Source organism: Capricornis sumatraensis, chromosome 9, assembly GCF_032405125.1.
Source record: "Capricornis sumatraensis isolate serow.1 chromosome 9, serow.2, whole genome shotgun sequence".
Lineage (NCBI taxonomy): Eukaryota > Metazoa > Chordata > Mammalia > Artiodactyla > Bovidae > Capricornis > Capricornis sumatraensis.
This window is the reverse complement of record NC_091077.1, coordinates 41,374,133-41,389,011: the sequence shown is the minus strand read 5'-3', so window position 1 is coordinate 41,389,011 and position 14,879 is coordinate 41,374,133. Positions and strand designations below refer to the sequence as shown.

Below are 14,879 nucleotides of genomic sequence, written 5' to 3'. Positions count from 1 at the left end.
TAGCTGGTGATCAGAAGGCCCTCCTTGGCCAGTCTTTCTCTGTAGCTCTGCCCATTCAGGCACTTAGAGGTCTCCCTTGTCTGGGGTCCCTCTCTGTTCTTCTGAGTATCAGGCAAGTAGAGGGGACCCCTGTGACTGAGGTCCTACTCTGTAGATTGGTGTGTCAGGAACTTAAAAGGACACCCTAGGTGGGGTCCTACTCTGTAGTTCAGTGCATCAGGCATTTGATGGGCCAGCCTCTCTATTGTTCAGCTGCTGGTGCTGGCATGTGTGGGATAGAGAGGCTATGGTGATGGTTCCACCCCCTACACATGACTCAGCAGTTTCGCCTTGCTTCCATGGCTGCCCACCTTTCCTCCACCAGCATTTCTCACCAGGATCTCCTCCCTCACATCCCCTCAATCTGTCTCTCCACAGTCAGTCAATAGCAGCCCTCACCCTGGGATTGCTCCACAATCCCTCAATTCCAGCTCCCAGCCACTGTGCCTTCCAGGAGATCAGCATTCCTGTCCAAGGTAAGTATGATTGCAGCAAGTACTGTCTGATTCTCATTCCATTTAGGCTGCCACAGATTGGCTGTTTCACCCTCAGCCTTAAATGTTTCTCCTCTGATTCAGACAATTGCCCCACTATGGGGATCAGACCCCTGCTTCAGTTCCCCCACCCGCTAAGGGCAGGTCCAGTCCTACTAACACTCCTGTTTTTATCCCTAGTTCCTTAGTCCTACTGAGTTTTTGGGGGGGTGGGGGGTTCTATATATTATTTTCCTCTGGTCCGGTACTACTGTCTGCTCTCAGCTGGTGTTCTGCATGCACTTGTGTGTCTGAAGATGTATTCCTGATGTATCCGTGAAGAAAGATGTACTCCATGTCCACCTATTCTCTCTGACAATCTTTTAAAATCAAAATGTTTAAGGTATAAACCATCCTTCCTTCTTTTCATTTTTTTAAATAAATTGTCCTAAAAAATTTGCAGATACATCATGAGTGTAAGACTTCTCCAATAAACTTAGATTCATTCCCCTCAGTTAAACACTAGATGTAAAACATTTGGTTCCAAAGTTTCCTTGTGATCAAAGATGATTTCTTCTATCAGTAGGACAGTTAATAGAAAGCAAGAAATATGTGAAAAAAATGCTTGGATATTTTTTGCTCTAATTACAGCTGTATATAATCTATGTGTATTATCTATGTTAATTTATGTGATAAATTTTATCACATATTATTTTAATAGTTTTTCTGTTTTTCAAATAAAGATGTTGACTTCTGCATAGTTACTTCATATATTGACAATCTCTCAATGTAATAGCCCAATCTCTATCTAAAGATGTTTTTAATCACATAATCAGGGATAATAATCCCCCTGAAAACATTTTGATGAATATTTCTTGCAACTTTCATATATATAATTATTTGCTCATTTGAAATTTATCAAAAGTATATGAATTTAGTTCTACACTACTTTCTTCAAAATAATTATGCACTTTTTAAATAATTCATGTCCATAATAATTAAGAATTTTTATTGAACATACCAAAATACAAATTACATGGTTGATATTTAGCATATCTTGTATTACAGTGCCTCAATCTTATTGCTGAGGTCCAAAGTTCAGAAGAAAATATGATAAGGTGTGAAAATATGACAAATGTCATTTTTGATTAATCAAATATAAAAGAAATAATTTGTAAAAATCAATGCAGACTGGGAAAGAGAGAGAAAATATGTTGACAGAAACCACATTTCATAACTGAAATCTAATAATGCCATTTTGGAGAATAATGATCACTATTGAGACCATCAAAGTGCTTTACTAGCCACTTTCTCAAAGCCCCCTTGACATCTTTATTCCTCACACTGTATATAAGGGGGTTCAACACAGGGGTGAAGATGGTGTAGAAAGCAGAAACCACCTTGTCATGTGTCCCTGAATGGTAGGATTTTGGCCGCATGTAGATAAACATGATAGTGCCATAGAAGAGCCCCACAACAGCCAAATGGGAGGAACAGGTGGCAAAGGCTTTCTTCCTGGCTGCAGTGGACTGCATATTGAGCACAGCAGCCAAGATGAGACTGTAGGAAGCCAGAACGAGAGACAGTGGAATCAAGAGCATCAGGATGCAACAGACGTACATGAAAAACTCAAAAATCACGGTGTCAGCACAGGCAAGGTGAACAAGCGATGGTGCCTCGCAAAAGAAGTGATTCACTTCCCGAGAGTGGCAATAAGGGAAGCTCAGAGTGGCACCAGCCTGCATCAGCCCATCCACCCCTCCCAAAAGCCAGGAGCCGGCTGTCATGTGCAAGCAGAGTTTCTGATTCATGAGGATCGGGTATCTCAAGGGGTGACATACAGCCACATAGCGGTCATAGGACATGGCGGTTAAGAGGAAACACTCGCCCCCTCCTAGAGTGAGAAACAGGAAGATTTGAGTACCACAGCCAGCAGGAGAGATGGATTTGTTGTGCATCAGGTAGTTGGCTGCCATTTTAGGGACAATAGTGAGAACGAGCATCATGTCCATGAGGGAGAGCTGGCTAAGCAGGAGGTACATGGGAGTGTGCAGCTGGGGATCCACCTGAATGAGCATGATCATGAAGGTGTTGCCCATCAGGGAGGTGAGGAAGGCCATGAGCACCACGGCAAAGAGGAACCGATGGGTCTGTGTGTAGTCAAAAAGTCCTAGAAGAATGAAGTTTATTCCTGTGGTGTCACTTGCATTTTCCATACCTCCTGTTATTCCTGGAAGACAATGAATGATTAGGAAATGAGAACTGTTTAAAAGGAACCTTGGGTATTTCCTTAAGAAAAATTGGTTCATAACAGAATAAATGAGACTTGGAAGAAAAATTATGATTTAAATTCTTTCACTTCACAAGATGTCTGCCTTGATATCCAATTGTCCATCTCTTTGCAAATATTTTTGACCAAAATAAATTGATTTTTTATGTATAGAATACTACCAATTGCATTTCTTTCTCTGTATTTTGTCAGGATGCCACAGATTATTTATTCATAGTATTAGGAACTGTTGTTATGTAATCTCAATTTCTATAATTTTGGGACTTCCATCTTAAAGAGTTTCAGCTAATCCATGTTAGTCAATACTGATGTGATATAGTACACATCATAACTATTGAATATTTCTCCTTTTTTTTTTTTTTACTCTTACAAGAGATCTTTTTTAAAAAATCTGATGATGAATTAGATTTTTAAAATGAATTGTATACACAAAACAAAATGTCAACCTACTAAAACTCAGTTTACTAGAGATGAAGAGAAAATGGATCAGTTTCTCCATTCTATGCCTGCAAACAGCCCATGGTCTTGGTACATCAAGTTTCTAGCTACTACAGTTATTTAGCACACACACACCGATACTGCTCAGGGTCACCCATCACCTTATGTTACCGTGACCTGTTTTCCTGATTACAGGGACATTTTCTTAGTTTAGGATGTCTCAAGAGTTAACATTCATACCTAGCATATACTTAGAAACTGAATCTGAATTAGTTAAATATACACATTATAAACAGTTAAAAAATTCATGAAGGAATACAACCTAAAGGAACATAAAGAAACTGGTCTTACTTATAGGCTTTCATACTTTGTTATCAATAATGTACTAAATGTACTAAACTATTAATTCATTAACTAATTTGAATATTAACAATCAGGTTGATTACCATAATTAATTGACTGATTATATAACTATATAATCAAGTAAAATATTACCCAACTTAATTTATCACACAAAACTCATTTGAGATACAGCACCACTACACATAAAATCTGGAGCATTTCAGTTATTTCCAAAGAGTAATTCTCCTTTCATCAAAGCTGCTAGCTTTTATCTCTGTTACATATAAGTATCTATGGGAATAGAGTTCCATATATACGCAAATGACTTTCATTCTTATATAACATATGTCTTTTCTTTGCAAGTCAGACTTTTAAAGAAAGTAATAGATTAGTGATTTCCAGGAAGTTTATGTTTGCACTTTATTCATAATCTGTGCTGTGTGCTCTGCTCAGTCATGTCTTTTTGTGACCCTGTGGACTGTAGTCAGCCAGGCTACTCTGTCCATGGGATTTTTCCAGCCAGAGTATTGGAATGGGTTGCCATTTTCTTCTCCAGAGGATCTTCCCCACCCAGGTATTGAACCATCTGCATCTTCTGTAGTGCAGATAGATTCTTTAACCACTGAGTCACCAGGCAAGCCCTGTATAGGAAATCTTTTTTTCAGTTCTTCTGTAAGTTACTTTATAAACAGTGCAACTTATGTGAATGGCACCATATCTTTAGTAAATATTTACACCATTTTTAGTGCCTAATGTATACTATCAAAGTCAATTATGTCATTAAAATACACATTTGCTTTGTTAATCAAAATATCTATAAATAAGATATATATCATTATCACAGTATGTTATTCCAATAATGTGTACTATATTTATTACCTTAGGTAATTTTCAGTTATGACTCCACTTTGTAACTTGTTTGCAGAGGATAGCATATTTGTCAACATTTAGTTTCTTTCTAATTTTCTATCAGTATAGTTTATGGTCACATGCATGTGACATGAGTTTTTTCTAATAAATAATCTATGATACTGGATGCTTGGGGCTGGTGCACTGGGACAACCCAGAGGGATGGTATGGGGAGGGAGGAGGGAGGGGGGTTCACATGGATAACCTGTGGCAGATTCAGGTTGATGTATGGCAAAACCAATACAATATTGTAAAGTAATTAACCTCCAATTAAAATAAATAAATTTATGTTAAAAATAAATAAATTTATATTTAAAAATAAATAAATAAATAAAAGTAGCATTGTTTTTGGCTTTGAGATAGCTGAATCCCTAATTTTTTAATGGCATCCACTGCTGATTTTTGCTTCAGTTGCTTTTCATATGTGATCTTGTCAGATATTGTTAAGTGCAGCTATTATGGCCAATCATAGAATAATGCAAATTATTTTTGTTTTAATTTACATGATCATCGATATTGAGAAAAAAAATACCCATTAACCTCTTGAATTACTTCTTCAAGTTCCCTTTGAATATCTTTTGTCTATGTTTTCTATTGAGTTGTTTGAATTTTCCTTATAGATTTAAATAATTTTTATATTTTTAGTTATGTACAGTGTTCTGACTTGTTTATATGCATGGTCAGTATTTTACCCAGCCTATTCAATACTTTAACAAATTTTGATTGTTGCATCATTTTAAACTAAAGTTTACATTGAATATTACATGTGTTTGAGAGTCATGTTATTACTGATTTAGTGTTATTGAGCTACGTTACATTAATAGACCTTCTCATACTGGACCATGTGAATGTTATTGGGATAAAACTGCTTATTACCGATATGCATATTGTTTGAATCTGTGATCTTGGTAAATAATATTAGTTTTGAAGTATCTTTTGCATCTATGCCTATTAAATATGTTAATCCTATGAACTGTCTTGTTTGGAGTTCTTTTTTTAATTATATGATATGGAAAGAAGGGGCTCTGACTTCATGGATTTGCTGAATTGGATGTATTTCAATATAAAATTCTTCCAATGTATCCTGCCCAGATTCAGAGCAAATATTAGCAAAATGAATTAAAGAACACATAAAAAACAAGAAGAAAAAATTCCAAATTCTTTTCAAAATTCACTTGGAAGATATTTGTAAGAAATGAGTATGTTATCACCACCCTCATTAAGTCAGTCTCCTTGTTTCTAGAATCAAGAAGTTTATATTTTTCTAGACTGTCTTCCACCACAGGGTTCATTTGCTCTGTTGAGATTCACTTTGTATTTTCTATTTGAATGAAAACTGTTAACTAATGTACACACTTAAGGACATTTTCTCAATATATTTTTTATATGATGAATTATTTTATGCATGATTTTGAAAGTCTTGTGTGGATTTACAATCAGAGAAGAAAGTGTTTTAAAGTGATAAACATTTTCTAAAAGTTCATTGTGAAAACCCAGTATTTTCATTCATTAAATCATACATTTCCAAATAGAAAGTCATGTAAAATACTAATACTTCAAATTTAATCAGTAGATTACTAGGAAATCTAAAGTCTAGATGTAAAATGGCTCTCTAGTTATGCACATTAAAAGTTAGAGTACAGACAGCAATATTTGTATTCCTTATCTTAAATTCAGTGGCAAGTTTTTCTTTGATTTTATGAGATAGAAATACTGAATTAATGAGTAGCTTTCTTGAGTATGAATGCCTATGTCACTAATAACTAGGTAGATAAATTTAGGCAGTTTATCTTAAAATATTTAAATATCATATCAAAATGGGGTGAAATACACTGTCAATCTCTTTTATGATTATTTATTGATTACAAGAGAAAATGCACATAAATGCATAGCAAAATGTACGTCACAACACAATATCTTTATTAGCCTTAATTTTTTTACTATTATTAATATTACATTTCCTAACCTTGGAATTAAAATCACTAATTATTTGATAGCAATCATATAATACAAACCTACTGTTTTTTTTAACATAGGAATAATTTAGGTGATATAGTATTTGCATATTTTTTGGGCTGGGACTGTCTCCTCCACTCAGCAATTATGAATTTTTGAACACAGAGAAAACACACATAACCATTGTAAATTTGATTATTCTAAGGATATTGTTTTTTTAATTACCTATTTTGAAACATTTCTCATAGGTTTACTATTAAATAGCTTATAAGAACTTTAGTATGTTATGGAAATTATCATGCATAAAATGATTTATTTACTCCTGAAGATTTTTAAATCATACGGTAAAATAAAGGATAAAATTATATTATATGTTGTTTCCTATCAGAAAGGGTGCTTTACTCAAGTGAATTTAAGTCTGTATAATTCAATATGTTCAAAATGCATGATAGATTTATGAGGAGAACTAGTCACCTATGTTGCTGCTCACACATTAAAAAAAAAGAATAAAATCACTTGTTATTTATATTTCCAGTTGCCTAAAGTTACTAGTTACATGAAACTATAAGTTTTTGTTGTTGCTGTTATTTTCTGTTTTGTTTTGTTTTGGTTTTGATAATGCTCCATGACATGTGGCATCTTAGTTCACCAGTTCAGTTCAGTTCAGTTGCTCAGTTGTGTCCAACTCTTTGCGACCCCATGAATCTCAGCACGCCAGACCTCCCTGTCCATCACCAACTCCCAGAGTTCACTCAGACTCACATCCATAGAGTCCGTGATGCCATCCAGCCATCTCATCCTCTGTCGTCCCCTTCTCCTCCTGCCCCCAATCCCTCCCAGTATCAGAGTCTTTTCCAATGAGTCAACTCTTCGCCTGAGTTGGCCAAAGTACTGGAGTTTCAGCTTTAGCATCATTCCTTCCAAAGAAATCCCAGGGCTGATCTCCTTCAGAATGGACTGGTTGGATCTCCTTGCAGTCCAAGGGACTCTCAAGAGTCTTCTCCAACACCACAGTTCAAAAGCATCAATTCTTTGGCACTCACCCTTCTTCACAGTCCAACTCTCACATCCATACATGACCATGGAAAACCATAGCCTTGACTAGACGAACCTTAGTCGGCAAAGTAATGTCTCTCCTTTTGAATATACTATCTAGGTGGTCATAACTTTTCTTCCAAGGAGTAAGCATCTTTTAATTTCATGGCTGCAGTCACCATCTGCAGTGATTTTGGAGCCCAAAAAAATAAAGTCTGACACTGTATCGACTGTTTCCCCATCTATTTCTCAGGAAGTAATGGGACCGGATGCCATGATCTTCGTTTTCTGAATGTTGAGCTTTAAGCCAACTTTTTCACTCTCCTCTTTCACTTTCATCAAGAGGCTTTTTAGTTCCTGCATATCTGAGGTTATTGATATTTCTCCAAGCAATCTTGATTCCAGCTTGTGTTTCTTCCAGTCCAGCATTTCTCATGATGTACACTGCATAGAAGTTAAATAAGCAGAGTGACAATATACAGCCTTGACGTACTCCTTTTCCTATTTGGAACCAGTGTGTTGTTCCATGTCCAATTCTAACTGTTGCTTCCTGACCGGCGTACAGATTTCTCAAGAGGCAGGTCAAGTGCTCTGGTATTCCCATCTCTTTCAGAATTTTCCACAGTTTATTGTGGAAAATAATAAACAGTCACACAGTCAAAGGCCTTGAAATAATCAATAAAGCAGAAATAGGTGTTTCTCTGGAACTCTCTTGCTTTTTCCATGATTCAGCGGATGTTGGCAATTTGATCTCCGGTTCCTCTGCCTTTTCTACAACCAGCTTGAACATCAGGGAGTTCATGGTTCACATATTGCTGAAGCCTGGCTTGGAGAATTTTGAGCATTACTTTACTAGCATGTGAGATGAGCGCAATTGTGCGGTAGTTTGAGCATTCTTTGGCATTGCCTTTCTTTGGAATTGGAATGAAAACTGACCTTTTCCAGTCCTGTGGCCACTGCTGAGTGTTCCAAATTTGCTGGCATATTGAGTGCAGCACTTTCACAGCATCATCTTTCAGGATTTGAAATAGCTCCACTGGAATGCCATCACCTCCACTAGCTTTGTTAGTAGTGATGCTTTCTAAGGCCCACTCGACTTCACATTCCAGGATGTCTGGCTCTAGATGAGTGATCACACCATCATGATTATCTGGGTCTTTAAAATCTTTTTTGTACAGTTCTTCTGTGTATTCTTGCCTCCTTTTCTTAATATCTTCCTCTTCTGTTAAGTCCATACCATGTCTATCCTTTATCGAGCCCTTCTTTGCATGAAATGTTCCCATGGTATCTCTAATTTTCTTGAAGAGATCTCTAGTCTTTCCCATTCTGTTCTTTTCCTCTATTTCTTTGCATTGACCAGGGATCAAATCCACAGTTCATGCATTAAAAGAGCAAATTCTTAACCACTGGATCTCCAGGGAAGTCCCTTAAATCTTCCCCATTATCTCATTTCTCTCCATTGTAATGTGGTTTCCCCAAAATTACCAAAACTTCACCCTACCCAACTGTATGTATGCTCTATGTTACACACATGCAGTTTCATAAATTAGCCAGGGTTTCATAAAACCTTTTTTTTTTTTTCAAAATGACCTGATATTTTGAAGCTATAATGATTAATTCCACATCAGTATTCTATAGTTATGGCCACTCAGACATTACAAGGATAATAGTTGTAGAAAATATTACTTCAAACACTATGCTAACTCAATATGTATTATCTCATGGAATGTCATAATAATTAAATTAAGTAGACACGGATATTTTAGAGTTGCACATGAATTAAATTAGAGTTAGGTTACTTTGGCTTCCCTGGTAGCTCAGACAGTAAAGAGTCTGCCTGCAGTGTGGGTGACCTGGGTTCAATTCCTTATGAGGAAGATCTGGAGAAAGAAACGGTAACCCACTCCTGTATTCTTGCCTGGAAAATCCCATGGATGCAGGAGCCTAGCAGGCTACAATCCATGGCGTCTTAAAGAGTCAAACACGACTGAATGACTTCACTTTCACTTTTCCACTACTTTTGTTTCCCTGGAGAATAAAGGAGAAGACATGTATCAAACGCAAAGTCATGAGTCCAGAACCCAGGTTCGGGAATTTAAGTTTCCAAGCTAAATTAGGTCTCTTAGTTTTGTCATATTTACAGTCTTGACAGTAGGAAGACAAAAACATTTAATAAGCAAGCACTGTAATATATAAATAATGGATTCTCAAGGTTATAAGCTACATTAAATAATTATCTTCTATGTAATTTAAAAATTACTTTGAATAAAGAAACCCATTTGTCATATTCATTCTGGATGGATGCATTTTCTATGCCTAGTTTTGCTAGCAAATAAACTGCAAAGACAACATATGGCATAAATATTTTAAAATGAATTTATGCTACTAAGGCACTTCAGTCGTGTCCGACTCTGTGTGACCCCACAGACGGCAGCCCACCAGGCTCCCCCGTCCCTGGGATTCTCCAGGCAAGAACACTGGAGTGGGGTGCCATTTCCTGCTCCAAAGCATGAAAGTGAAAAGTGAAAAGTGAAAGTGAAGTCACTCAGTCGTGTCTGACTCTCAGCGACCCCATGGACTGCAGCCTACCAGGCTCCTCCGTCCATGGCATTTTCCAGGCAAGAGTACTGGAGTGCGGTGCCATTGCCTTCTCCAAAATGCATTTGTAAATACATGTAAAAATGTATAAAGTGAAGTTGCTCAGTCGTGTCTGACTCTTTGTGACCCCATGGACTGTAGCCTACCAGGCTTCTCTCTCCATGGGATTTTCCAGGCAATAGTACTGGAGTGGATTGCCGTTTCCTTCTCCAAAAATGTATAACTATAGGAATATTAATTTAACTAAGGGAACACAGTAACTCCTCTCCTTTCATGGTTAAAATACAACAAAGAAACTCATCAGAAGATCCCAGAGTATTCAAAACTCAATCATGGGGAATCGAAGAAGTTAGGTTAGGTTTATAAGTCAAACAGAGCTCTTTCGATTTTGTATTCTATTAATTGCAAATTTGGTGAAGTAAGGTACATTTCTCATCCCTATGTGTTTTAAGCTTCTGTTTTAAAAATGCATACATGGTTATATTGCATAGTTGTAAGACTAAAGGAAGTATAAAAGGTGTGCTTAACTGATTACTTAAAATTATAAGTTCTCAATAAATAGTAGGCATTATTGCTTTTATGTGCTCTAAAACGGTCACTTTTTCTAAAGAATACTAATTAATACAAATAGATAGTTAATTAGATGCATTCATTTAACTTAGGGCTGAAGCATGAATAAATTTCCATCTCTTGTAAAGTTCAATCATATACTGCACATAATTACAGTTCCGTAAATTTATGTAATATATGTCTATACAATGTATAGTCTCAGAAGAAATTAAAGAAACCCACATATGAAACAAAATATTTTTATACACTAAAATTTGAACTTCAGTTTGTTTTGATAATATTTATTACCAAGTGAGATGTAGTAAAAATTAATGTAGTATAAAGTTTAAAATCTCTATATCAGTTTGGCAGTATTAAGTACCCTAGCACTATCCTTATTGCTTAAAACCAGTGAACTTTTTCTAGATTTCATTCTAAAAGTAATATAAAATAAAATGAAAATGTCATCTATTCACAAAAGATTTTTGTTTCTTTATAATGCATAATGAGAAGATTATAAAAGTATTAAATTGCTATTATGCAGCATAATGTAATAGTCAGAATGGTCTTAGCATGTGAACTGAGACATGCAAGGCCATGTTTTATAAAATATTTATGACAAAGAGTAAAAGGGAATATTTATGTCATTGCATGAAATCCATGACATTGCAGTAAGTTAATTTCTTATTTTCAAATTGCTATAGATCATATTATAGTCCTTAACATTTTGGAAGCAAAATAGATAAGCACATTAGAGAACACCAGCTCAGGTTTCATACATTTAGTCTTGGTCTTAGCACTCACCTGTGTCAGTAGTAGCCATTTTGAGGGAGATGGATAATGCTGCTTGGCTCTGGCACGTGAATCACTGTTTTGAACCTACTAATGCTTCTTCTGTTCTAATATAAAATGTAAATCACAGGGGTAAAACCTTAGGGAGTCCTGAGTTCCAGGTACTCAAATGTTAATGGGAACCTAGGAGAATACAGATGACCAAATACTTCTGCATGTAGATTATTTTCAATCTTAGTATATTTGATCTAAAAAGAAAGTGCTTGTTTGACTCACCTAACCCTAAAATCATGACCTGACTATTTTGAACAGGAGATTTGCTTAACAATACTGCTTAATAAGCGGAGAAGGGAATGGCAACCCTCTTCAGTACTCTTACCCGGAAAATCCCATGGACAGAGGAGCCTGGAAGGCTACAGTCCATGGGGTCGCTGAGGGTCAGACACAACTGAGCGACTTCACTTTCGCTTTTCACTTTCATGCTTTGGAGAAGGAGATGGCAACCCACTCCAGTGTTCTTGCCTGGAGAATCCCAGGGACGGGGAAGCCTGGTGGGCTGCTGTCTATGGGGTCACACAGAGTCGGACACGACTGAAACGACTTAGCAAACATATTTTGAACTAAGGACATATGTTGCTTTGCTCTGCTTTTCTAGATTATTTGGGCTATGTTAACTATTTTGATAGTTCCACATAAGTTTTGGAATTAGTATGGCTTGTTGCTCAGTCATGCACAACTCTTTGTGACCCCATGGACTGTAGCCTGCTTGGCTCCTCTGCCCATGTAAATTTTCCTGGCAAGAATACTGGAGTGAGTTGCCATTTCCTACCCCAGATGATCTTCCCAAGCCAGGGATAGAATCCATATCCCTTTTGTTTCCTACATTGGCAAAAGGATTCTTTACCGCTAGCAGCACCGAGGAAGCCCTGATTTTTGAAATTATTTTTATTTATTGCTTTTTGTTTCAATAAGAAATACTATTAGAATTTTGATAGGGAATGCACTGAATTTATAAATAAACTTGGGTGTTGAGGATGTAGTAGCAATTTTAATCTTTTGATTATTAAGGTCCAAATGTGGGAATTATTTTTGTATTCTATTTCTAATTTTTAAATTTGCTTTTGTTTTGCCCAGCTTCTCTGATCAATGTTATTAAATCTTTGACTTCCTTGGGGAAATTTTTTCCAAAGAATTTTATTTTTTATGCTATTATATATAAATTTTTCCAATTTATTTTTATAAAGTTTATTAGTGTATATCTATATGGAAGAAACACAAGCTGAAATCAAGATTGCTGGGAGAAATATCAACAACCTCAGATATGCAGATGACACCACCATTATGGCAGAAAGTGAAGAGGAACTAAAAAGCCTCTTGATGAAAGTGAAAGAGGAGAGTGAAAAAGTTGGCTTAAAGCTCAATATTCAGAAAACGAAGATCATGGCATCCAGTCCCATCACTTCATGGGAAATAGATGGGGAAACAGTGGAAACAGTGTCAAACTTTGTTTTTTGGGGCTCCAAAATCACTACAGATGGTGACTGCAGCCATGAAATTAAAAGACGCTTACTCCTTGGAAGAAAAGTTATGACCAACCTAGATAGCATATTCAAAAGCAGAGACATTACTTTGCAGACTAAGGTTCGTCTAGTCAAGGCTATGGTTTTTCCAGTAGTCATGTATGGATGTGAGAGTTGGACTGTGAAGAAGGGTGAGTGCCAAAGAATTGATGCTTTTGAACTGTGGTGTTGGAGAAGACTCTTGAGAGTCCCTTGGACTGCAAGGAGATCCAACCAGTCCATTCTGAAGGAGACCAGCCCTGGGATTTCTTTGGAAGGAATGATACTAAAGCTGAAACTCCAGTACTTTGGCCACCTCATGTGAAGAGTTGACTCATTGGAAAAGACTCTGATGCTGGGAGGGATTTGGGGCAGGAGAAGAAGGGGACGACAGAGGATGAGATGACTGAATGGCATCACTGACTCGATGGACGTGAGTCTGAGTGAACTCCGGGAGTTGGTGATGGACAGGGAGGCCTGGCGTGCTGCGATTCATGGGGTCACAGAGTCGGACACGACTAAGCAACTGAACTGAACCAATATATCTATATCTATATATGGGCTTCCCTGGTGACTTAGTCTGTAAAGAATCTGCCAGCAATGCAGGAGACCTGGGTTCTATCCCTGGGTTGGGAAGTTCCCCTAGAGGAGTTCATGGCAACCCACTCCAGTATTCTTCCCTGGAGAATCCCCATCGACAGAGAAGCTGGGAGGGCTGCAGTCCATGCTGTTGCAAAGAGTCTGACGCTATTGAGCGACTAAGCACTGTTGCATTTGTATTATGTTGTCTTACAACTTTACTCACTTGGTGTCTTGATTTTCATTATTATTATTATTATTTTTTTCTTTTGGAAGTGCTTAAGTGATTTCTATATACAAGTTCATTTCACCTTCAAATAGACAAAATTTTACTCCTTTGTTCTTGATTTGGATAATGTATTTATCTCTTTATTTATTTAGCTTTCTTGTTCTGGCTAATGACTTTTATTTCTATGTTTCATAGATGTAGTAAAACTGAGAACTCCTACCTTGCTCCTGATTTTAGTGGTATTGCTCAAGTATGAGGTTAGCTGTGGGTTTTTCTTATATAACAATTATTTTGTTCAGATAAATTCCTCTGATTCTAGCATGTTGAGAATGTTTATCATCAGTGTTGAATTTTTCATACCCTGTTCCTGCATTTATTTAAAACACCATGTGATTTTATTCTTTATTCTCTTAGTGTGGTATATCACATTGATTGATTTTTCATGTGTTTAACCATTCTTGGATCTCAAGGATAAATTATCTTTATTCATTGTGTAAGATTCTTTCAGTGTGGAGATGAAATCAATGATCTAGCATTTTCTTGAGAATTTTTGCAACTTTGTTTATGATGGATATTTTTCTGCACTTTTGTTTTCTTGTGGTATCTTTTTCTGACTTTGTGAGAGGATAATACTGACCCTATAAAAGGAGTTTGGGAATGTCTTTTTTTTTTTTTTATTTTCCTCAGCTTTTTGGAAGGGTTTGATAAGGACTTAGGCTATTTCTTTGAGTAATTAATAGGCTCACCAGGGAAACCATCATGTCTTTGCTTTTTCTTTGAAGGCTGTTGATTGCTGATTCAGTGTCCTCATAAATTACAGGTTTATTCAGATCTTCTATTTTTCCCTGGTTCAGTTTTTATAGGTTGTATGTTTCAAGGAATTTACCTACTTCTAGGTCATCAGTTTCATTGATATACCAAGATTCATGTTGTTATCTTTCTTCTTTCATTTCATGTATGTCTGTTAGGCATATTCGGTCTCTGGTGCTATTTAAATCCACAGTTTCTTTCTTTGATTCTCTGTCTGTATTGCCTATTTGGATATGTACTAATGTTTTATTATTCTCTCTCTTTTGTGTAACTCTATAGAT

The 14,879-nt window shown here is 36.5% G+C and overlaps 1 protein-coding gene across 1 annotated transcript; it reads right to left on the bottom strand.

Moving 5' to 3' along the window:
- Window positions 1-1,756: 1,756 nt before the first annotated feature.
- On the bottom strand, window positions 1,757-2,728 carry LOC138086258 (olfactory receptor 2T8-like). Its single transcript, XM_068981053.1, has one exon. The coding sequence runs from the start codon at window positions 2,726-2,728 to the stop codon at window positions 1,757-1,759; it is 972 nt and encodes a 323-aa protein (XP_068837154.1).
- Window positions 2,729-14,879: the final 12,151 nt, after the last annotated feature.